At 39.3% G+C, this 25,153-nt stretch overlaps 1 protein-coding gene and 1 long non-coding RNA gene across 3 annotated transcripts in view; one reads left to right on the top strand and one right to left on the bottom strand.

Annotated features, from left to right (window-relative positions):
* The window catches only part of LOC762517 (deleted in malignant brain tumors 1 protein-like), a 71,487-nt gene that overhangs the window by 10,406 nt on the left and 35,928 nt on the right, over positions 1–25,153 (bottom strand). Inside the window, exons 16-29 of one of the 2 annotated variants that reach the window (XM_030984751.1) lie at positions 19,390–19,603; positions 18,555–18,890; positions 15,634–15,978; positions 14,706–15,026; positions 13,642–13,989; positions 12,002–12,319; positions 10,368–10,685; positions 9,722–9,858; positions 7,673–7,874; positions 6,514–6,843; positions 5,890–6,014; positions 3,717–3,918; positions 2,801–3,124; positions 1,752–2,075 (exon numbers count right to left, since the gene is read on the bottom strand). In XM_030984751.1, the coding sequence (XP_030840611.1) occupies positions 1,752–2,075; positions 2,801–3,124; positions 3,717–3,918; positions 5,890–6,014; positions 6,514–6,843; positions 7,673–7,874; positions 9,722–9,858; positions 10,368–10,685; positions 12,002–12,319; positions 13,642–13,989; positions 14,706–15,026; positions 15,634–15,978; positions 18,555–18,890; positions 19,390–19,603 (3,844 nt within the window). The remainder of the gene's footprint in view (positions 1–1,751; positions 2,076–2,800; positions 3,125–3,716; positions 3,919–5,889; positions 6,015–6,513; positions 6,844–7,672; positions 7,875–9,721; positions 9,859–10,367; positions 10,686–12,001; positions 12,320–13,641; positions 13,990–14,705; positions 15,027–15,633; positions 15,979–18,554; positions 18,891–19,389; positions 19,604–25,153) is intronic. The other variant, XM_030984752.1, reaches the window with a different exon arrangement.
* LOC115923642 lies at positions 20,168–22,821 on the top strand. The gene is made up of 2 exons (XR_004064030.1): positions 20,168–20,759; positions 22,234–22,821. It is a non-coding gene; the product is annotated as an uncharacterized LOC115923642 (long non-coding RNA).

Below are 25,153 nucleotides of genomic sequence, written 5' to 3'. Positions count from 1 at the left end.
ATGGAGATGACACGATTGATAGTCAACCTTCCCTAACATGTGCTTGGAACCTAATAATAAAAACACAGATTTATCATCATTCAGCTTAAGGCCATTAGATACTAACCAGGATTTCAGTTCTTCTAGACATTTTTCAAGTTTTGAAACGGCTGAGGACAGTGAAGACATTGTAGGTTTAAAAGAAAGATAAATTTGGATGTCATCTGCGTAGCAATGGTAACTAATACAATGTTTGTGAAATATCTTGCTGATTGGTTGCATATAAAGAGAAAAGAGCAGTGGTCCTCCTACCGAACCTTGGGGTACACCATACTTCATAGTAGTTTTACTAGAGGTAGAATTATCAATTTTTACATACTGAGATCGTTCAGAGAGATATGATATAAACCAATTAAGGACGGTACCCTTGATACCTAATGATTTCAGCCTTCGAGTCAGGATAGAGTAATCTACTGTATCGAAAGCTGAGCTCATATCTAACATAACAAGAGCAGTAATATTACCGCAATCCAGTTCTCTAAAAATAGTATCAGTTAAGTTGACAAGTAATGTTTCCACACTATGACCAGGCCTGTAGGCGGATTGACATGGGTCAAACCATTTATTCCATCCATTGTTGTTGATATTGGTTTGCCCCTCTGCACTAGTTTGGCCAGAGGGGATTAGACCTCCCTGCATGGGCACTGGCAGGTGGTTATCTCATCAAATCAGTTCTCAATTAACATACGAAAAAGGGGATCATGGGGGACCAACAGGCACCGATTAGGCATTGTTTGCTTTATAGAGGGTGCAAGTAGCTATAAGTAGTGCAGTGGGGCTTTAAAGGCGCTTGTCATTCAATGTTGACTATTTATGCCTTTATTTCAAAAAATTAAAATATCTATCTTTGTATTTATAATCTGGTTCACCAGTCCTTCTCAGGTCTTCTCTCGCGAAAAAATACCTCTTTCTCACTTTCTTCTCTGTCCCCTTTAAAACCCAACAGTCCTTTGCAAGACTACCTTCGATCATGGTGAAACCGCAAAGTAATGGATGACATAAATACTGTATTTAAAATATCACATATTAAACTACCTTCCTGTCAGATAGGGTTTTTCATAATCATTTCTACAGTATTTGACAAACAATCACACTCACACATAGCAACTAAAAACAAGACAAATGGGACTGCATGATTTAACTTCTAGAGAGTCTTTGTATTTTAATATTTCTCTTCAATTTTGTGATTTTGTAAACACTATCATGGTTATTCCTATTTTTAGCACTCCTCAATAATCAATATTCTAACATATTCTAAATAGTGTAAATAGTTCCCTACAAAACTTTAGGAATTTTATTTGTCATATATTATATATTTGAAAGATGTTGTAACAATTCAAGCTCTATTTGCTTATGTTTCATCACCTTTGTGTGTTCATTCTTTAAACTGTATATTAGTTGCAACTTGTCTTTGATAAAACATTGTTATATTCTTTTTCACATGAAGTCAATTCAAATGGATTGTAAAATTGAAAATGATTTGGTATATTATATTCTTTTTCATGTGATGTTAACTTCAATGAATTGTGAAATTGGAACATGCATAAATAAATAAATTAATAAATTAATAAATAAATAAATAAATAAATAAATAAATAAATAAATAAATAAATAAATAAATAAATAAATAAATAAATAAATAAATAAATAAATAAATAAGTAAATAAATAAATAAATAAACGTTATTATAAAAAACAAGTCAGCTAGGTTACCTTCTGGAGTGCAGCTGGCTCCGGCGTCCTCACGATGGGTGCAGGTGACCTCTGAAGTGGACCTTGGGCAATCCAGGATGTCTGTCTCGTTACCAGTACATTGGACGTCATCAAGATGTATGGGACCGAAGCCCCGCCCAAACTGGGCGTAACGGGGTGCGTCCGTAGCCCCTATGTAGCCGAGCTGGCGACAGAAGACATCAGCATCGGAGGTATCCCATAGGTCGTCACAGATCGTACCCCAACTGTTGTCCATGAATACCTCGGTACGCCCCTTGAAGGGGGTAGCACCGCCTACTAAACGCACGTGCTGCTCTGGTGCAGCTGAAATGGATGATAAATAAGAAAGATTCTGATCAGTAAATGTATTCTAATTTGATACATCTTGTACATTCTTTCACACTGCAAAACAATTCAATTGACATCACGTCTCTGAGAATCAACAGGAAGTTATTCAAATAACAATAAGTTTAATTCTCATACCAAACATCCTTTTTGACTCCTCAGTTAACCTTTAACAAAATTTATAAGCACTCCTTTCTATTCTATGAAATCTTTGAGAAAAATACTTTGTGTCCTTTCATAGAATCACATATATATATATATATATTTATACTACTATACTACATCATTACATGTATGTGCAGAGAAAACAAATGTCCATAAAGAACCTTTGTTCAATTTTTTCAGTACATTTAAATCAAATTAGCCAATTACAATCACAATGGATTAATGAAAAACCATGAAAATCAGGTAACTTAATTGAAAATGCTGAACAGATCCCCGACACTTTTTGCCGAAAATTGATGTTTTACCAATCTTAATATAATTTGTCTGGTGATAACATCTCAGTGATCTGAATATTCAACAGTACCCATGTTTTATCTGTCATGCAGGGCCATCCCAGATCAAAATTCAACCCTGTGCAACATACTATACCTAACACTACACCCTAAACCTAAACCAAACATTTGAGGGAAGAAAAAAACTCTGACAATTGTGGCTAGAACAAATATGGGTGCACCTCATCTTCATTAAAACACACTTACTTCTTTGAGTGCAAATCACACTAACATCCCGAGAGTGGTCACAGGACGGGTCATTTCCCATGGTCAAGAGGGCAGCACACTCAAACAGGTAAGCGTTATGGGCGCCACAGTCCACTCCCGTCAGGTGGACAGGGCCTACGCCGGGTCCGAAACGGGCCCCTCCGAGGTTGGCGGAGGAGTTGTCCATCATGCCGAAGCCAAGGTGGCTGCAGACGGTGTGGCCGTCGTTAATGTCCCAGCCCTCCTCACAGATGGTGCCCCACTGTCCCCCTATCATGATCTCAACACGCCCTTCCTGAGGGTGGGAGCCATTGACCAGGCGAACTAGAAAAATCAATATACACACTTACAATCATAATGATGATGATAATGATGATGATAATGATGATGAAAAATAATGGCAACAAAAGAATAGGAAATCAATGATATTTCAGAGCATGCCTACAAATACAAGGCTGTCTGTACTAGTGTGGACAGGAGGGATTAGACCACCTAGCGAGGTCACTGATCTCATCAACTCAGCTCTCAATTAACATACGAAAAAGAGGATCATGGGGACCAACAGGCACAGATTATAGGCATTGTTTTCTACATAGAGGGAACAAGTAGCCGCAAGTAGTACAGCGGGGCTTTAAGACTTTAGGGTGTTAGGCCTTCTTCCTTTGACTGGTCCTATCAGGATAGGTTGTGGCAATCCTGTGGCATCATCTATACTTCAACGGATACCTGAAATAGGCAGTTATGGAATCTACATGAACATCTTATTTTTTAAATTAGAAAAATAGTTCTGTCTTTTTTTTTTAAACAGGACCCAGCTACAGAAACATGAACTGTGCTATACGTGTGTGTCATTTATATTGCTGTTTTTCAAAAAGCGGTTTTAACATGTGGAAAAGTCTTGACAGCTAGGGTCTACCTTCTGGCATGCAGATGACGCCGGCATCCTCGGAATGTCCGCAATTGTGGCTTCCGACTCCACGGTTGCTGCATTCCAGGAGGGTTTCTTCGTTTCCAGTACATCCCACATCATCCAGAAGAATGCTGCCTGTCCCACGTCCAAACTGAGCAGAAGAAACATAGTCGACGGCATTGCTATAGCCCAGCTGCCTGCAGACCACCTGTACATGTCAAAAAAGTAGTTTTCTTGTCTAAGTTCTAAGTCAAATTTTGTAATCTACATGCATATGTATGTTGTATCTAAAGAGAAGGTTGAGTTCGGGTAAAATTAAAGGCATTCTTTTTTCTTTTTTTTCATTTTTGTAAAACTCTGAATATGCTTAGTTATAAGTTTATGAACAGTCATGAATGTATGATGAGTGTAATGTTACTATAAATTCCTTCAAGATTACAGAAAACTGGGGGGTGTTTCACAAAGACTGAGATCAACTTTAAATAGGACTTAACTATGGCAGGCCATTCATGCCACTGGTTGCTCTCACCATTGGACTCTCAAGGGACGTCACAAATCTACAGATTTCACATTCGTTATACTTTATTATTGAAGGAAACTAGATGGAATTCGACTGCGCGCAGTCGAAAATGATGCCTCCGTCATAGAGCAATTTTACAAACCGAAACGGAAGAAATTTTTCAAATTCAAGTTCAATTGTAATCCATTAACATGTTCTCAGAATATCGTGATTACAAGCAATTTCTCATATACATATATGACCCTTTGATCTTTGACCTCATGACCCTAAAATCTACTCAGTTCATTGGCTCTGCAAGATTTCCTGAGTTAAATAGTAATCCATCTGTCAGTTCTAATGAGAATGCGTCCACAAGCTATTTTTGCATACATAATGAGCCCATGACCTTTGATCTTACGAACCATTCATTGGCTCTGCAAGATACATAAATGATCTAAGTTTGGCAGGAATCCATCAATCTGTTCTAATGATAATACGATCACAAGCTATTTTTGCATAATGAGCCGCATGACCTTGACCTTTACCTCATGACCCCAAAATCTAATCAGTTCATCAGCTCTGCAAGTAACATACATGTACATGACCTAAGTTTGGCAGGAATCCATCAATCGGTTCTTGAGATAAGGCGATCACGAGCTGTTTTTGCATACACAATGTGCGCTGTGACCTTTGACCTCGTGACCCCAAAATCTAATCAGTTCATTGGCTTTGCAAGATACATACATGTACTTGACCAAAGTTTGGCAGGAATCCATCAATCGGTTGTTCAGATAACGCGATCACAAGCTGTTTTTGCATACATAATGAGCCCTGTGACCTTTGACCTTTGACCTACGTGCTCCAAAATCTAATCAGATTGTTTTCCTATAGTGATACACACTATCACTAAGTTTGAAGTTTAAATCTCCAGTGGTTCTTGAGATATCATGATAACAATCTCAATGTATGGAATTTCATAAGTTGACCTCTGTGACCCTTGACCTTTGACATACGTGCTCCAAAATCTAATCAGATTGTTTTCCTATAGTGATACACACTATCACTAAGTTTGAAGTTTAAATCTCCAGTGGTTCTTGAGATATCATGATAACAATCTCAATGTATGGAATTTCATAAGTTGACCTCTGTGACCCTTGACCTTTGACATACGTGCTCCAAAATCTAATCAGATCGTCTTCCTATGGTGATACATACTATCCTTAAGTTTGAAGTTTAAATCTCAAATGGTTCTTGAGATATCGCGCTAACAAACTCAATACAAGGAATTTCATAAGTTGACCTCTGTGACCTGTGACCTTTGACCTACGTACTCCAAAATCTAATCAGATCGTCTTCCTATGGTGATAAATACTATTCCCGAGTCTTAAGTTTAAATCTTAAATGGTTCTTGAGATATTGTGATAACGGTCAAACGGGACGGACGGACGGACGTACGGACGGACAACCCGAAAACATGATGCCTCCGGCACCACCTTCGGTGGCGGAGGCATAAAAACATTATCTAAAGAACATAATTTCTAAGCTTTTTTCCCACTAATTTTAAATCTGGTTCACAACTTTTTAGGGGCATAAATTGCCTGCCATATTTCTAGTCCAACTCAAAGTCGATTTTAGTCTTTGTGAAACACCCCCCTGGAAAATGGTCCTAAACTGACTGACCTGTGCATCATTCAGGTCCCATCCATCGTCACACACTGTTCCCCACTGATTGTTATGATGAACCTCCACCCGACCTTTAAAAGGACTGTCGGTTCCAACAAGTCGAATGTTTGCCATCGTGTTCACTGTCGAAACAAAGGGAAACAACAAAGTTGCAAACATGTAGTGTAGTGAAAGTCGCTAAAGGTCAGGAAAATGTTCATGTACAATGTGAATTCCGCTCATTGAAATATTAAAAATGGCAACAGAAATAAGCAAATTATAATTTCTGAAGACAAGAAAAATGAAGAAACATGCATGCATGGACACGCATGAATGTACATTTCAAAAACAAAATGCCACAAGTACAACACGGCAATCACATTTGTAAAAGCTCATTTTATCTACATTCAGACATAGACATACATGAAGCTTGCTTTAAATTGTCCTCAACATTGTTCTCTATCAGAACTCAAGAATAATTCAGTTTACTGAAATGGGCGAGGAAGGTTTCCTTTAAATCATAAATAAAAGCAAAATATGGTTGCTTTTAATAATATAATAATAGGAAATTTTCTTTTTGAATCATAAATCAAGCAAAATATTGTTGCTTTTTATAATGGACCATGTACACTAAAACCATACCACTGAATCCACAAACGACCCCAGCATCCTCTATGTGATCGCAGTTATGGACGCTCAGTCCTCCGTGACTGCACTCGAAGAGGGTCTCCTCAGACCCGACGCAATTGAGGTTATCCAGGTAGATGGGCGTGGTGCTGGAAGCGGTCCCAAAGCGACCTCCTGCCTCCGTGGCGGCGTTGAATCCCAGCGCCCTGCAGACCACGCCCGCATCGTTGAGATCCCACGAGTCATCGCAGACCGTCCCCCACCTGCCCTCGGTGTAGACCTCGACCCGGCCCTCACTGGGGACGCTCCCGTCCACAAGGCGAACCCAGGTGCCGACAGCCGGACCTATATTCAATTCAATTCAATCAAATTATTTTGCAAAATAAAAATCAAAGTATACAAAGTAACAGTATATTTTAACAATATTTACAAAGATTATATGCTGGGCTTTCCATGAAGGTTGCGAAAACCTGTGGACTTGGATCGCCCATTACAGAATGAAAAACAAACAAAAAGAAAAACAAAATATTATATGGCACAAAGGTACATGTATACGTCACATATAAGTACAATTTCTCTATTAATAAGTCACTGCCTACGTGCACCTCACAGCTACATGTATACTGTCATAGTGACTCAACTATAAAACTTTGCATTACTTTTGTATCACCACTACTTGGAATTACTAAATGAAAGATTTTAAAAATGAGTAGTTGCTAAAAAAAACTTATTCTCATATAATGAGGTAAACAATATCAAGGCATCATAAAATGAGAGAAGCAACGCATTTCACAGTTCACCGAAAGAGGCTTGGTAAATAGGGACTACATGCATACCAGGGGGGCCTAGGGCAGCCTCTCTCCCCTGATCCTTTTTAAAGTTGAGATACATTCGGGGAACAGTTTCCTCTCCTCATTTCGAGGGTTCAGTGACACAAAGACGTAACTCCATATTTTTCCAAAATGAGTACTTGATATCAAAATGTTCAGAAAAATGTGGGCTTTCCAGGAAACACAAAGACTTAACTCCACCCAACACCCCATTGAAGTCAATGGCTAGTGAAACATAGACCTAACTCCTTAAGGCCCAAGTGCTCAGTCACACATAAACCACTTTTTCTAAAAATCGCCAAAATGGAGTTACGTCTTTGTGTCACTGACACCTCGATACATACCTTCTTCTGAGCACGATGCTCCTGCATCTTCAGAATGTCCGCAGTTGTGAACCTTGATGCCGTTGTTCAAGCACTGGAGCAACGAGGGCTCTGTGCCCACACAGCGGACATTGTCCAGGATGATTGAACCTGTGCCCTGCGGGTAGACACTACCACTGTGGGCCATCTGGGCGTTAGTGTAACCAAGCTCCCTGCACACAACCTGAAAGAATCGTTCAGATTGATATTTACTCCATAACTTCGCAAAACATTATTGTCATATTCTCAATTAGTTCAACATACTGGTAAGCTAGCAACAGTTTTTCCTTCTCTGCTGTGAGCAGTGTAGCCCATGATTTAAGTAACAGGGGAGAAATGTTTTGTTTTTATATTTAAGAACGAATATTCAAATTTTGATAAATTACATCTTTTTTCAGACACAATTCCCAAATTTGCTTATTCTTAAATTTGTATGTTCCGCAAGTATTGTTTTACAAACAAAGGCAGCAGAATTAGTAAACCGGTACACAAATCCAAATCAGCAAGAATAGACTGAAATAATTTAAACTCTGCCTTGAAATTCACAGATAATTGCTCTCATGAATAGTGGCACAAATATTGCTGCATTATTCTTTATTTCTACATTTCAACTAAAGGAAAAGACTGGTAAAGACGTTGGCATTAATTTGTCTGTACTTACTTTTCAATATATTAGCATATGACATTTTTAAATAAACTAACTATTAATTTCATCAGAAGAAATACGTAAGATAATAACAAATGTTTCTTAATGCAAGTCATGCTGACAAGTGATCTCTGAATGCCGGTAGTAACAGAGCAAATTTCTCTCTTGTACAATGCCTTTTTTTTTTTTTTTTAACATATTATTGCCAATTTGAGCTGAATCAAAAGCTCTTCGGGATCACTTCTATCAATGAGTTTTTTAAATTTGAGCTAAATCAATGAACCCTCAGGAATCTAATACCCTCATAAGTGTGAATAATTCACCTAGTTATCGACCTGTTACATGACATACCACTGCATCTTCTCTTCCCCATTCATTGAAAAACAAATTTTAAAATATTACTGTTGCCACTTGGAGCTAATTCATTAAAGGGATAGTTGAGTTCTGTTTTCAGACCGCAAATGCCTTCAAAGTGCATGGTTATTGCTCTTATTCTTATTTATGACATTTCTACTGCCCTTTTAGGACCTAAAATTGCTATGAAGGAAATTTTAGATGCCAAAATGTGTGAAATCTGGCCAATACCATCATACCAATACAACTCCACTTTTAAAAAAAAAGCGGTGACCGTTAATTAATTAATAATAACAAAACATGGGCCGGCTAGTCGTGCGTAATATAACCAACACAAAAAAGCCAGCAAAGAAAGCCAACATCGGCATTGGCTGAAATACAACGTAATAGGCACTATTTCGTTTTTTCAACGGCTTTTTCAAATTATTGAATACATGTATTTGTGGAGATATACACAAATATTAGAAATTGTTATATTTATGGATATTTCAGCCGTCTCTGAACCGATTTTGATCAAACAAAGATTATTTTGTCATTCAAATTGTATCTTCTTTCAAATTTGACACTCAGTCTTTCAATATCTCACCAAAAAATTATTTTGTGAAGCGCCCTCTGCAACAGAACTCAACTATCCCTTTAAGCCCTTCAGGAAGCTTTTCACATGTCTAATTGGTTAACAAAGCTTCTAACCTGATATACCCTTGCACCCTTCATTCCCCATTGGTCATCAAAGAAATTTTGAAAATATAATTGTTGTCAATTTGAGCTGAATCATCATATCCTTCTGAAACTGGATATTCTAATAATTGGTTCACAACGTTATCTTTTCATTCTTCTAATCCCCATTTGTTGTCACATGAAATCTCCATTCATCGTCACACAAATTAACTGTTTTGAATATTTCATCATTTTGAAAATAGTATTGTTGCCAATTTGATCTGATGTTCATCATCATGCTCTTCATGAATTGGATGTCTCCATACATCGATATGTAATTGATTCCAGAGTTATCAAAAGTTGATGTGACATACCCTAGCATCCTCTATTCCCCATTCATCATCACAGACAGTCCCCCATTCTCCATCCCACAGCACCTCCACACGACCTTCGAGGGGGCTACCCCCATCAACCAGCCGAACGTTGACCTGAGGTGATGAAGTGGCGGGCACTAAAAAGAGAAAACAGAACATTCCAGAAGTCATAAATGTAGTTCTTTGTGACAGAGAATATCATGATGATATTGATGATATAGTTGTACAACACGTCCTAGCAACAACTGCCTGGGTTCCTTCACTACTAAAATTCACTCCAAATTACGCCTATGGCTGCCCCTGAACACTGCAATAAACCAAATCATAATTTTTGCCCTAACCATGCTTGTTTGACAAAATAAAGCCAAGAGAAAATTCCTCACGAGCAAACATTGGACACTTACAAATTTAGTTATTTCCCCAGGACACTTAAGGACTGGGACGAGCTACCTCAGATCATCGTCGAACTGCCTTCTTTGGAGCAGTTCAAGGTGGCTCTTGAAACAATTTAGTTCCCTTTTGAGGAACTGTACCGCATAGAGCTGTATATAACAACTCTATGCTTTACCCTCATCTAGATGCTGAACAGGCGTTGATAAGTATTGCCATAGAAGTAGAAGTAGACCAGTAATTTGTCTTTACTCACCACTACATCTGATGCCTGCATCCTCTCCGTGGTTGCAGTTGTGCACTCCCACCCCGTTGTGGGAACACGACTGAATGGTCAGCTCTGGACCGAGACACGACACGCTGTCCAGGTGGATGGGGCCGGAACCCTGGCCAAACCCTGCTGACTGGACAGCGTCCAAGGCAGGGCCGAACCCAAGCTGAGTGCAGGCCACCGTGGCATCGGCCAGGTCCCAGGAATCGTCGCAGATGGTGCCCCAGATGCCGTTGTAGATGACCTCCACACGTCCCTCATAGTCCGTTGACCCCTCCACAAGCCGTATCAAGGTCGCCGCTTCTGTGGTTGGAGACAGATGCAAGCAACAATGATAATCACACTTTATATTCTGTTCAAATCCTAAAAACAGACAGAGAATTAATGCCAAGATCTAAAGCCAGAACGGCATCAAAATAGCTTTACAAATTTAGGAAACTGCAAATTTCAAGACCAAAAAGCGCCTACTTTAGCTATACTTCGAAGACTTTTTGAATGTGGAATTCATTACCAGTATTATTTATTCAGTAGCCTTAGACCAGCATTTTTCAGCAAGGGTGCCGTGAGACATCTCTAGAGGCTTAGCTATATCAAAAAATTACTTTGGAATAATGTCGATTTCGTGAAAACCAAATATAAGAAACTGCTAGACCATGTGATTTTATGAGGAAATAGCATTCTAATATAATACAGTGTCTTTATTTGTATTATTACGCACCGTACAAATGTGACTATTATTTTAATATTAGTATTAAGAAATGGGATAATTTCAGGCAGTGAAAGTTCCTAAGGCGAGGCGTCAAAAATAAATATACCAGCCAGCGGCAGCTAACAGCACTTGTGCGTCCTGGCTGCATTTTTTAAATTAGCTCAGCCGGCTACCGCTGGCGGTAGGCAATGGCATTCAAAAGCATGCGCCGGCTGCTGCTTTTCGAATGGAAACCGAGCCTCAGATCCCAGTCTGGCGCAAGCCGGCTGGGCTAATAAGTGAAAAATAATTGTCTCAGCCAGGCTTCGGCCGTAATTGCAGCCTCGATGCGCCAATACGTGAGGCGGCAGCCTGCTGGTATCGATATTTTTGACGCCTCGCCTAAATGACTTCATATTAGGACAATGAGGTGCCCGAATATCCTTCTATTTCACAGCAACTTGCCCAAATGTATTTATATTCAAAATTATATTATTACTGTGCTTGTTCACTTCACTTTCTTGCAAATTTGAGCAACAAGATGCTCAGTCAGTAGAGCGTCCGCCTCACAACCGGAAGGTCAAGGATTCGCACTCCGGCCGCATCATACCAAAAGACGTTAAAAGACAGGAGTTGATGCTACCTTGTTTGGCTGCCGGACTCAAGATCAATTGGGCAAAAAGAATGTACACTTTCGGTTTAACTTAATAAAATTTGGAGTGGACTTTAAAGATTATTATTGTTATTATTATTATTATTATTATTGTTATCAATTGGCAGAGTAGATCTGGCGCTGCTCAATGGCTGCCGGGCTCACGATCAATCGGGCAAAAAGAATTTACATTTTCGGTTTAACTTAATAAAATTTGGAGTGGACTTTAAAGATTATTATTATTATTATTATCATTATCAATTGGCAGAGTAGACTTACCCTCTTGATTACACACCACTCCAGCATCTTCAACATGAGCACAGTTATGGGTCGATGAGAACCTACACTCAAACAGCGATTGCTCTGTTCCTGTACAAGCAATGTCATCCACATGGATAGGACCGGTTCCAGGACCAAAGCGACTGGATCCGGAAGCTTCCAGTGCGTGGGGATAGCCCAGCTGGCGGCAGGCGACCCTAGCGCTCTGCAGGTTCCAGCTGTCATCGCAGACGGTGCCCCACGTGCCGTTCATGTAGATCTCAACGCGTCCTTCCAGGGCGTTGGATCCGCCCACTAAACGGATCTCCAAATGTACACCTGTGCAAAATAATGTACATGTAGATAAACGTCATGTTGTCATTCCACACACCAACTTCTATCCCACCAATTTCAAAGTATCGTGATGATAAAAACGTGACAACTGAACCACTAGTGGTAGGGGTGGAATACAAGTCAAATGCCAAATGTTGCCTAATTATGATCCATGCAATCAATATAACATGACAAGCTGTGGACCAATCACATCCTTGTATCTGTTTAGATCTATCGAATATTGATGCCTATGTCTTGCTCCACTACGCAAGCGAGAGAAAGATTTTGTGAATGATTTTTAGGGTCAAATCATACTTGTACATGTGTGTACAAATTTAAATATTTGGCACAAAGGAGTCATTGCTTAACTTTAGATAGTACCGTAAATCTTGGTGTATAAGGCGCACCTGTGTATAAGGCGCACCCCTATTTTGAAGACAAAAAAAAAAATAGAGAAAAAAAAATTCTGAAAAAAAAAATTCTGTCATTTATAGTTTTAAAAAAAGCATTATTACTAGGTCTAACTTAGTAGTTCACCAGCACTTCAACTGTACCTCTTGATAAAATGAAAGTATTTTCGAACACTGAAATAAGAGCTGATCTGATCTGGTTAACAAAAAGCAAAAAAAGCCGATTAAAAAGCCACACAAAAGCTATTTGGGCTTTTTTGGCTTGTTGTTAACCAGATCAGATTGACTCTCATTTCAGTGTTTGAAAATACTTTCATTTTATTACGAGGCACAGTTGAAGTGCTTGTCAACTAAGTTAGACCTAGTAACAATGTTGTTTTTAAAACTAAAGATGACAGAAAATTTTTAATCCGAGTCCAAACAGAAATTTTGACAAGCTAGTTTTCGTGAGTGAGTGAGCTGCATGATACAGGTGAGTGAGCTGAGGACACGGGAGAGCTTCGGCCGGCAAAGTGCTTTGTAAAGGGGCATAATTTATCGTGACTGAAAAAAAAAAACTCTCTTCCCTTCAAAGTAGGAACGTAGTTTAACTTCAAATAGTAGATCCTATTCTTTATTTGCATTATGTGATTCATGTTGAGATACAGAGATTTTTGAAAACCACTAAAGAGTAGCATTTTGAGGACTAAAAACATCCTGTACCTGTGTATAAGATGCACCCCCGACTTTTGATTTTTGCCGACGGAAAAAAAGTGCGCCTTATACACGGAGATTTACGGTAATGTTAATTTATGCAGATACACTGTATGTCACACACACAAAATCTACAATGCTGTTAGTACAAAAAACAAAGAGTTACTACAAATTTTCCTCAAAATAACAAAGAAAGGTGAAAGTAAATGAGGAAGCATTATATACCTGTATCTTGTGGTTGGCAAACCACCTCCGCCGTTGCACACGTTTCCATGGGTGTCTGAAGAACCTGGTAGTTGCACTGCAACAGGTTGATGCTGCTAGCGTTGCATCTGACACCAGTCACCAGCATAGGAGCTGGTCCAACGCTCAGACCAGACCCTGGCCTCAGGAGCCCTGGGGCTCTGTTGAGGGCTGGACCGAAACCAAGTTGGTGGCAGACCACGTCGGATTCGTTGAGGGTCCAGCCCCTTCCACAGACTGACATCCAGGTGTTGTTGAAGAAAGCTTCCACTCGCCCTTCCAACGGGTTTGCTTCTGCACTACCAAAGAGGCGGACCCCAACATTGGCCTCTGGGGTGGTGTAATAAAGAAAGGATAACATGTAAAAGTCAACTTTGACCCCAGACAAAAAAATTAAATCCTTAAAGCTTATCTGCCATAGTTTACAGGAGGGATTATACAGTCCTGCAAGGTCACTGGACAGGTGGTTATCTCATCAACTCAGCTCTCAGTTAACATAAGAAAAAGAGGATCATGGGGGACCAATGGTCACCGATTAGGTATTGTTTGTTATATAGAGGGCGCAAGTAGCTACAAGTAGTGCAGTGGGCCTTTAAATGAATAGCTCCTTATGTGTCATTCTGCATATAGCAATGCCAACCTCTAACCCAGGGATCCATTCAAAATGAAAATACTGCTAAGTATAAAAAGTAAGGCTAATTGAAAGTCTAATAGCTGGGCAGGGGAGCTATGCTCCATGACCTTGGATATGGGGTGACCAAAATAAAGAACTTGGCAATAAGATAGAGCATCTATCAAATCAGATCTTAATATCTTTTAAGAAACTGTATGCACCTGATTTCTCTTATAAAAATATGCAAGATTTTGTATTATATTCTTCAATGCTGTGATGGTAAAATACAAAGAATCAATAAGACGTCCCTCATTTACATCTTTTTTCTATTCTCAGACTGTTCTGTTGCAGTCTTTTGGCCTTTTGGTTTTACAATGAAAAAGACAGGAAATAGGTCGACTCCTGTTCTCTTTCATCTCCTTATATTCCTCACCGGTTGTAGAACACTCCACTCCACCGACGTTCGTTGACTGGCAGGCGCCCAGCATGGCTCCTCTGCACTCCAGCAGGTTCAGCTCGCTGCCATTGCACTGTACACCACCAACACCTGCAATCACCGGGGCAATCACCTCGGCGGTGTAGACACGGGTTGCATAGCCAAGGCCCATCTGACGGCACACCACCATACCATCTTCGATGGACCATTCGTCTGAGCAGATATATCCCCACCGGTCATTGACAGAGATGTTGACAAGGCCAGACCCCTGGTTGGCTGACTCAGAGATGAAGGACACGGAGCCGTTGGTACCTAGACCTGCATGGGCAGGCAACAAGAAATGCTTGAGGATTAGGGGAGGAAATCAGGTATTTGAGACAAAAAAACAAGAGTTATCATCATATGCTATTTATTTTATTTTCAGGCAGAGGCATCAGGGCTCAGACATCATGGCCTGAATTCACAAAGGACGTTTGTTGACAAACCTAGGTTTATGTGCGTCATATTAGGCGTTTCAACGCGTTTCAAGCCAAGGTTTGTAATGACGTTAGTTTTAGTGATTTACAGTTTGGCAGGTCAGAGGGTACAAAGGTCAAAATTACAATTGACCTCAAGTGGATGTGGCTTACGTGGTCTTTCCTTTTGTCAATATTACAGGGCTATTTCCAACCCTGAAAGGGGCGTGGGGGCATCATGGTAAATGCCTTGTGTATTTTGAGCCATGATTTCAACTTGGATAATCAATCTGGGACCCGTTTAACAAAGCCTTTTTTCAATGACAAATAACAAAAATCAGTGACAAATCTGCTAAAAAACAATCAGAAGCAAGGATTTCAGTAGCTTATAACACAAGTTGTCATTTATCACTAATGACAAGTTTTGTGAAACGCCCCCCAGAAATATTGCATTGCCTAGGAAGCCCAACCTGCTGTATAGCAGACGACTGCTGCGTCTTCAGAATGCTGGCAATTATGGTTCCCTGGTGGATTAGCCGGACAATCCATGATGTTGGTTTCCGAACCAGAACAATCGACATTGTCCAGCAGGATCGGACCCGCCCCGGAGCCAAATCGGAAGGAGGAGGTCATCGCCTCGGTGGCATTGAAGAAGCCTAAATTACGACAGACAACGTTTCCGTCCCTCAGGTCCCACATGTCGTCGCAGATTGTGCCCCATTGAGTGACGTAGACCTCCACACGGCCTTCGTGTGGGCCTGATCCGCCTACAAGACGGACGCTACCTCGCCCTATAACTCCGGTCTGGTTGGTACCTATGGTCACAAAGGGTATCAATAAGGTCATGGCCTCAAAGCTTTACAAATAAGTCCAAGATGCTGCTTGTAAGTATCAGCTTGCATGGTGATGTAGATATACAGTAGGCTTGAGGATGCACCATGTGAGAGAGAGGGAGGATTGAGGAGTCCTGAAAAGGACTCTCTGTAATCTTTATTGAGAGTGTGTAGTCCTGAAAAGGACTGTTTGTGTAGTCCCTCAAGAAAGATTACCGAGAGTTCTTTTCAGTACTCCTCAATCCTCCCTCTCTCTCATATGGTGCATCCGCAAGCCTACTGTATAAGTCCAAGATATTATGAAATAAAGCATAAAGCAACAATGAACATAACTTTGAAGAACCATTTTCCTTGATAGTTGGGCATATCCACATTGTAAGGGAGCTACATGTATCACCTTAAAACAGTCATTAGATTAACAATGAGCTTTGCATTGGTTTTTGACGAAAAGGTTATGAACTTGCTCAAATGCTCAAAGTCAATCGTCTCTTCCTCATATTTCAAATCTTTTGATTCTGTCTTTATTTTAAATAAAGAACCCAACATACTGTGAATAAAGAAGTAAGAATATGCTCTAAATAATACATGCATCTCACAAAGTGCTGTTTCAATTTCAGAATTTAAGACCGCTTTAACCATTACCATAAATGGCTTACTCCGCAAAATACTTAAAAATTTGATTCATGAATATTAGCAGAATAGATCAATTCAATTAAATTGTTACGCATACATGTACTTCTTGGACAAAATTTGGATTTTGAAATCCGAAGTACTGCAAGAACCCTATCAAACATAGGAAAAAACTGAAGCAAGGTGGATTCAATCTACACAACTATCATTTAAAACAGAATAAATGAACAGCTTATCTTTATAAGAAACATCACTAATTTTGAAGTAAGAAGGTCCATTGCACTAGAAATGCAGGGTGGTATTCTCGAAAGCAGACTAACCATGGTTTAATCCACCGACTAAATATGGAATGCCAAGTGTCTGTATGAATATATTTTTGAATAATGTAATCTGTCACTAAATTAAAATAAAATATAATATCATTGTAACCCGTGGCATAGTAGCAGGGGAAACCACTTTTAAATTATTATGTCAGGGTTCAGATAATAATAATTATCAAAGGATTGACTGGCTTTTCTCACATAGACCACCACACATTCTCACGTCTTATGTTGAGGTAAGTAGACTTTTAAATAATGGTCGATAGGAAGTATAATTATATTTACTTAATACATGGTCCTTTAATTAATATATAAGTATAACATTCATCATCATCAACAACAAATCGAACAGCAAAATATCAATCTCATTTTAAATCTACTCACGGTACCGCTACTTAAATCAAGCGAGGGGGTGCGCGCGAGAGCTCTCTAAAAGTTCAACAACGAACTGGATCCAATTCGAAGTGCGATCGTCATTGTCGTCCTCTGGATGTCCAGTTGCAACTCCCTAGCTACGTCAGTCATGCTTCGGATGATTAGGCAATCACCACGAACACCATCACTGCAACTTGTTGAATCAATGAAGTTCTGTCATTGACTTATAAAGTTTCGTTCAGCATTCTGGGGCCGTCAATACCCCTTTATCGACTAGCGAAGAACGATGCTCTGTAGTTGTATTCTGATTTAGAGTCTTAGTGTTGCTCAGTAATCACAATGTTCCCATTCTGATTCGGCTTCGGAATCTGAGTTCTTAGTTCTGGGCTCTGTCACTATTCTCGGTGTTGATTCTCAATCTGACTGATATAGTTCTTCTCAATTCTTCTAAGAGTCTGAGTTCTACATTTCGATTCTCAACCCGACTCTAACAATTCTTGTCAACTCTTCTCCGTTGATTATTCTTCGCCGATCATTCTTCTCAGGAGCTCTCCTCCTTACACGCACTTATATACCACATTTACAATACATGGACCAGTGCAGGACTTTCCTAAAATGTTATTGGACAACAGTTTGAGAAAGTGGGAAGGGTCATACAATATTCAATTCCCATTGGTCAACAGGTCCACTTCCTTTCATGTTCCCCCAAACTTGAATTCAGGGAAATCCTACCAGTCATACAGTATAGCCCGAAACATGACTCATAACTTTGATGGATTAGGCCATTTGACCAGTCTGTATTCCTGGCCGAAACCAAAACAATAATAAAATGGTCAAGGGTGGGTTTATGTTAACCCTGGGGGCAATATGTCTTTCTACACAGCCATTCTCAATGTTTTCAAAGTAGTAGTGGGCGTCATGATTCTCAGTATCATTATATGGCTGTATTCCTCTTTTGTTATGTACTAAATGTGAACAGAGTGAACTTTCCTTTAGGGTCATACCCTTATGGCCGTTACATCATTATTAATAAACAACAATATACAGGGTGTATCTAGGATATAATTATGTTATCATGGTAATTTAGGGACATATGAAATTATTCAAAAATATATTCAAATGGACATTTGGCATTCCATACTTAGTCAGAGGATTAAACCATGGACTAAAGTTAGTCTGCTTTTGAGAATACCACCTGCAATGTTTAAGAGGGGATGTGATTTGTCAACTCACCCGAGTCTGCTGGTTCACTGCACCTGACACCTGCATCCTCTCCATGATTGCAGTTCATCTGGGTTGCACGCTCGCACATTTCTAGACGGTCCTCGTCTCCCGTACAGGCTAGGTTGTCAAAATGGATACTTCCTGATCCTGCCCCAAAGTGAGCTGAAGAGTAAGCGGAGATGGCTGGCCCAAAACCCAGCTGTTTGCAGACCACTCCGGCTTCAGTCATGTCCCACATGTCATCGCACACTGTTCCCCAGAGGCTGTTGTGGAAGACCTCCACACGCCCCTCGTACATGTTCTCCCCATTCCTGAGACGCAGATCGCCTGCTTCTGGTAGTTCTCCTGGCATTCAATGATAGGTAAGGGATTGCTTTATACAAACATTTTTTTATAGATTCCATACCTGCCAATATTTGAAAATAAGAATTAGGAATTTTTAACACAGTATGCCTTCGAAAATAAGAAATCGCACTTGCAGCCGCAGTGTAACTGGCAATACGCAGTAATTCTGTACCAAAAAGCTAATACAAATTTGCTACTCGATAATGCAGCCATTCAACGCACACAATAAGTGAACTCTTTTTTTTTTTTTCTTTTTTTTTTTAATTGAAAAATCTGAATATTTCAGATTTTCAGGTCCTAGAAATCCAGAATCCAGAGAAACAGAATCATTCTGGATTATTTGTTAGGGTTGGGAGGTATGATATTCATGTACATAAATTTACATAACCAGTAATACACAATCATGATCACAAGTGATTATTGTCAGTGCTTTCAAGAAAAATTGGCTTACAATTATTCCCCTTGACATTTGTTTCTAATTGCTCCAACATACGCTTACCGGCTGAAGTGGTATTGAAGGAGCACCTCACCCCGGCATCTTCCGAATGACCACAGTTGTGGACGGTTACTCCACTATGGGTGCACTGCATCAGCATCTCTTCGCTCCCTTGACACGCCACATTGTCCAACATGATGGCTCCAGTGCCACGGCCAAACTGGGCCATAGGGGTCGCGTCCATAGCAGGGCCGAAGCCAAGCTGCCGGCAGACGACCTGGAGGTTAAATTGTCCATGTAAACAGGGAAGGTTAATCAAAACAGAAGCAAAGTTCTGCCTCCATGGTTAAGAGTTTAAGATGTCCATGTAAATGGGTAGGTTAATTAAAACAGAAAAAAGGGTCTGCATTTATGGCAGACGACCTGGAGGTTAAGATGTCCATGTAAACGGGTAGGTTAAAGGGATCATTTAACAATGTTAAATCTGAGATAAACGGCCCTACGTGTTATCAGTGTCTGTGATGTGGTGTAATTTTGAAGCCCTAAAAAATTGTGCTTCGAAATGATCAAGAAATGCCTCAAAAAAGCTAAAAAATTTGAGTGACTGGTTTTACCATACTTGTTTTCCCCAATAGACTGTAGTGTTATGAAAACCATTTGGCAAACGGTTTTCAAAATTTGTAATTTCAATCATAAATATCGTGATAATCAGACAGGCGATCAGCTTGTAAAAGTCATGGGGTTCCTGACTGACCTTAAGGTTTATAATTATCATTGCAGCATGAGCTAAATCCAGGATTTTGTTTCAGAATCTGAGACAAAGTTACCGGATCCCTTTAAAGGACAAGTCCACTCGAATTTTCAAAAATCATAGCATGTTGTAAATAAATCAAAGGTTAAAACTGCCAAATATCACTGCTGTACTTCAATCGGTTGATTTTTAAGAGCGATTTCTATTTTGGTTATTTCTAGCAAAACATTTAAATTTGCCGCACCGATGTCAGATTGTTGATCACGTGATGTGACGTATGGTCCTCACAACTAAGCGCATATCTTACATTCTGACTAGTCAAGATGCCGCTGTGCCAGGCGTACGGGTGTTCCAATCGGCCAGGGTATGGGAGTAAAAAAAGTTTCTTTAGCATCCCAAACCCATTGCAAGACAGGGAGAGATGTTCTCAGTGGTTGAACAATATTGGGACGAACAAGTTTAATATACGGACATATCAATTTAGCAAAAATAGAGTCGTTTGCGAGGACCACTTCGAGGCTGATTGTTTTCAGGAATTCGGGCGAAGGTGATGAAGTACGAGGCCCGAATGAAACTACTACTAAAACCCGATGCCATTCCTACCATCTTCTTCCACCGTCCTCAACCACCATCCAAGAGGAAATCAACAACACGACGTCGGGAAGAGTCTGAGCGTCAAAAGGTAATGTTCTTACAAAAATATGATGAAGTAAACAATGAAAAAGTACATCCACAAACGTAGATCTTGGCTTCATTCAGTAACCGTATCGTACGCGATGCCTGCGTGCCCGGGCCGCTCAGGCGTAGATCTACAGCGTCGTAGGTCTATGCGTGCAGCCGTGCCTTGTGCATGTTGCTGCTAGTAACCTACCGGTACAAACAATGCGCCAGAAATGATCATTTACACTCGTCTAAATTATAGGTTGACCTTAGTAGCGCTGTGGTAAATATGACAAAACAGATGACAGATGACAAAATACTAGCTTTCCTGAGATACATTGTAGATGTTTTCCAGACTAAAGCGCAAATTATTTGTGAGGGTGTACTTACTTCTGTGGAATACTGTCTGTAGATGTAATAATAACCTGAAACATTAATGATATTATTAGTAATAAATAAGGACCGTGTTAATGATGACAAAGATGATGAAAATATTTGGTTTGGATGTATGTCTGATCTTTGGAAGACAAGCTTTAAGTCAACTGTCAATTAGTCATCTATTTTTGGCGACGAGTGTTTATTTTATTTGCATGCATTATTAATTATTTCACCTTATGAACTTATTTGAAAAACATTAAACACAAATAATGTCTTTCAGAATCTATATTTAAAAATAATAATGTACTTCATAGACATTTTGCCCAAATTATTGGGCTATATTTTGGAAATCTACCGGAACTAGACGGAAAATGATTCGAAACCGCAGGAAATTGCTATGGCTACGGCCTTTTAGTCAGAAATGGCGGGGTTTCTTGTGTGTCGCTGTTCCATTTTGTGGTGCATACAGTAGTCCCAAGTGTATTTATTTGTGTCAGCTTTTTAGTTTTTGTTGTCGCAAATCGACAGCAATGTAAATAAATCGACTGCTGACACTGACTGCTCATTAGTCATTGCTATTTATTATAAATCTAGAATAAATGATATGTTTTAAATGTATATTTACAAGGGTTTAAACATGTTAAGACAAGTAATGAAGGGGTTTGATAACTGTGGTCGAATTGTAAAGAACTGGAATCCTTAGCTGAGCTGAGCTGGATATTAGAATGACAAATTACAGGATAATTAATTTTATTATTTTGGTATTCTCAAACTTTGGTTCTGCCTTCTGGTCAACTCAAACCTTACAGCCAGCCACAGAAATAAGCAACAATTCCTTGTGCGAGTTGTATATATTATGATTATGAACAGAGCAGAATTAAAACAAAAAGCCGAAGTTAAACACTTACATTTTAGAACTTGTGCACATCTTGAAAAATGAAGGGAAAACTTCATGAATCTGACACCTGTAACTTGTTTTCATTTAAAAATAAATTTGAAAGCAAGCCAGTTTTGGCTACCATAAATGGCTAGCTACTTTGATAAGTTCTTTTCAAATCCCCATACATTGAACTAAGCCATTTTATTCTTCTTATCATTTGTTGTTGTTTTTCTGACAGACGCACTTGACCATCGAAGCTTGCGGGACTTTGACAGACATCACACATCAGTCTCTATTGCATTCCTGGATCAACATTTGCTGGACTGAGTGGACTCCAGGCCTTTGTTCGTTTTAATGGTTATTAATTTGAAGACTCATCAGCAGTTATGCTTCACGTTGCAACAAACAATCTTGAACGGGGAGTTTGGGAGAAGGACGAGAAGGATTTTGTTCAGCTTAATCCTTTCAATAAAACAAAAATCTCTGATACTCCCAAAGTTCCAAGGTGGGATTCCAGAGCTTCACACGAACAAAGCATTTATTATATTAATAGAAACATGACTGAACAACAATCATTTGTTGTTGTTTTTCTGACAGACGCACTCAACCATCGAAGCTTGCGTTACATTGACAGACATCAATCTTCGTTGAATGAAGTAGCATTTACCGAGGAAGAAGAAAGAAGAACTGTCACCTTTATACAATTTAACAATATTGAACTCTAATAATACTTTTATTCTCAGCGACACATTTTATGCGTGTGATGGTCTCAATATAAATGTCAAAGTCAGTTCATAAATAAAATATAAATATTAGAAAATGCAAATTTTATTCCTAGTCCTATCGCATTTATTATTAGAAGTAGTGTTAAATAATACATTTTTTGTTTAACCGTTGTCTGTTTACTAGGCTATTCAGAAGAAACCAGAGCTGGTTTTCTTCTGGGTTAGTTAGCATGAATTTTGATTAAAGAATGTAAATTACACAGACCTGTTAAATAATAGCCCCCCACAAAAGAAAAACAATTTTTTTTTTAAAGATATTTTTTGCAGATTTGTATTTCATCCAGAAATAGTACCTACACAGGGTAAACATAATATAAATAGTCAAGCATTGACATTTTTTGATACGTTGGTGATGGTGATTGTGATGGTGGTGATGGAGACGGTGGAGATGATGGTGATGATGTCAGTGGTGAAGGTGATTGATCATGATGGCTATGGTGATGATGATAATGATGACGGTGATTATGATGATGGCAACGGTGATGATGTCAGTGGTAATGGCGATCATGATGACGATGATTATAGTGATGATGGCGAAGATGATCTTGATGGCAATGCTGATGGTGGTGATGATGAGGGTGATTATGATGGCAATGCTGGTCGTTAACGGTTGGTGGTGATGATGGCAATTAATGGTGATGTCGGTGGTGGTGATGATCGTGATTCGTGATGGCAATGATGACGGTGATTATTATGGCGATAATGATCATGGTTATGATAATGGCGATGATGATGACGGTGATTATGATGATGGAGATGATGATCATGATGATGACGATGATGGTTGTGATTGCAATGCTTATGGTGGTGATGATGATGTAGGTGGTGACGGCGATGATGGCTATGGTGATGATGATAATGATTGTGATGGCGATGACGATTGTGATAATGATGTTGAAGATGAAAATTAGAATTCTTCAAGTTATATTTGAGCCCTTCAGCCCACCGCACACTAATATTTCTATCCGAGGGTCAAACAAACCCTGAAAATAAATTTTCAGATATATATATTCCGCGGGTCACTTTAAAACAAAATCAAACAGAAAAAAGAATAAGGGAAAGAATTTTGTAATATTTTATTTCCAGGAATACACATGAACTGGAGTAACACAATTGACAAAAGAACTATGAAATAAAATATTACCATCCTCAAATGTCTGGGAATTACCAAAAGAAATTCCTGTTTAAGGCTCTTCTCATTAGCTCATGGTTTACAAATATAAAAACACATTTCAGAACTTTAACAACCATGAAATTATTAGCAGGGATGGGAACAATCATATTTTCAATTTTAAATCACATTGCCCCCCCCCCCCAAAAAAAAAAAGAAAGAAGTTTGTATTTACACAAACATACATTTCATACAAATAATGTGTCTTCTTTGTTAAAATGATATCAAAGCCTGGCCAAAAATAGCCTATATAGACACTTAAATCCCCTCTTCTGTCCCTAGAGCTGGTATTCTATATTGTACTTGATTGTACTTGTGTGCGTATCTGTGTCCATTTTGTACTTTCCGTTCACTTCTACAAGTATGTAGCGCATGAATATCGTACACAATCATAAGTATGTGGGGCAATGCAAAGCCTCTACGACCGGGGGTTACGCACACGAGAGTAATTCATGAATATCCTTAATCTTCGTCTATCTTCCGTGCGTGATCACGTATAGCGCGCAGACTGGTTGGACCGCGAATCGACGCAGAGTTATATATAACGTGGTATCCCCCGGTTGATCTCGATGCGAAACGCTCGTCGATCGGCCATGTCGTATTTTCCGCCGAAGTCTATTATGCATCAGCTACTACTTTGCTAGTTCCTGACTGGTATTGAGACAAACATTGACAGGAAGTATAATATTATGTTAGGAAAATATCTACATTATGTGGTAAGCCAAAATTCAGCGAGATGCACCCCCAATAAAAATGGTTATTTAACATGTATATCCGACTCTTCAAATATTTTTTTTTGCAAGTTTTATTTGGTGTTTTTTTCACATTTTCAAACTTCACTCACTATTTATTGAATAGTACATTATAATGTTTATAGTTCTGGCTCAGTATTCATGACGAATTCAATGTCATTAAATGAATCCTGAGCATAGCAGAAAGATGAGAACTGTGCCATGTTTTTGCTTATTACGTATTCATGAGGAGCAAAAACGTGCATACGACTTGAGTAAATACGTGCGATTTAACGAGCGCTGCGGTCTGACTGGTTCGCGTTCGCGAATGGGCATCGTCTCTAGCTCTAGCTCTAGCTAGCTCTGTGTTGTGAGGACCCTACGTCACAAAAAATGTTGCGCGATGCATTGTGGGGGAGAACCGGCTCGATCACTAACTTGTTCTTTGCTCATTAAAACAATTAATTAAAA

The sequence above is a fragment of the Strongylocentrotus purpuratus genome, unplaced genomic scaffold (genome assembly GCF_000002235.5).
Source record: "Strongylocentrotus purpuratus isolate Spur 01 unplaced genomic scaffold, Spur_5.0 spur5_scaffold_14, whole genome shotgun sequence".
NCBI classification, from domain to species: domain Eukaryota; kingdom Metazoa; phylum Echinodermata; class Echinoidea; order Camarodonta; family Strongylocentrotidae; genus Strongylocentrotus; species Strongylocentrotus purpuratus.
This window is presented reverse-complemented; position numbering and strand designations above follow the sequence as displayed.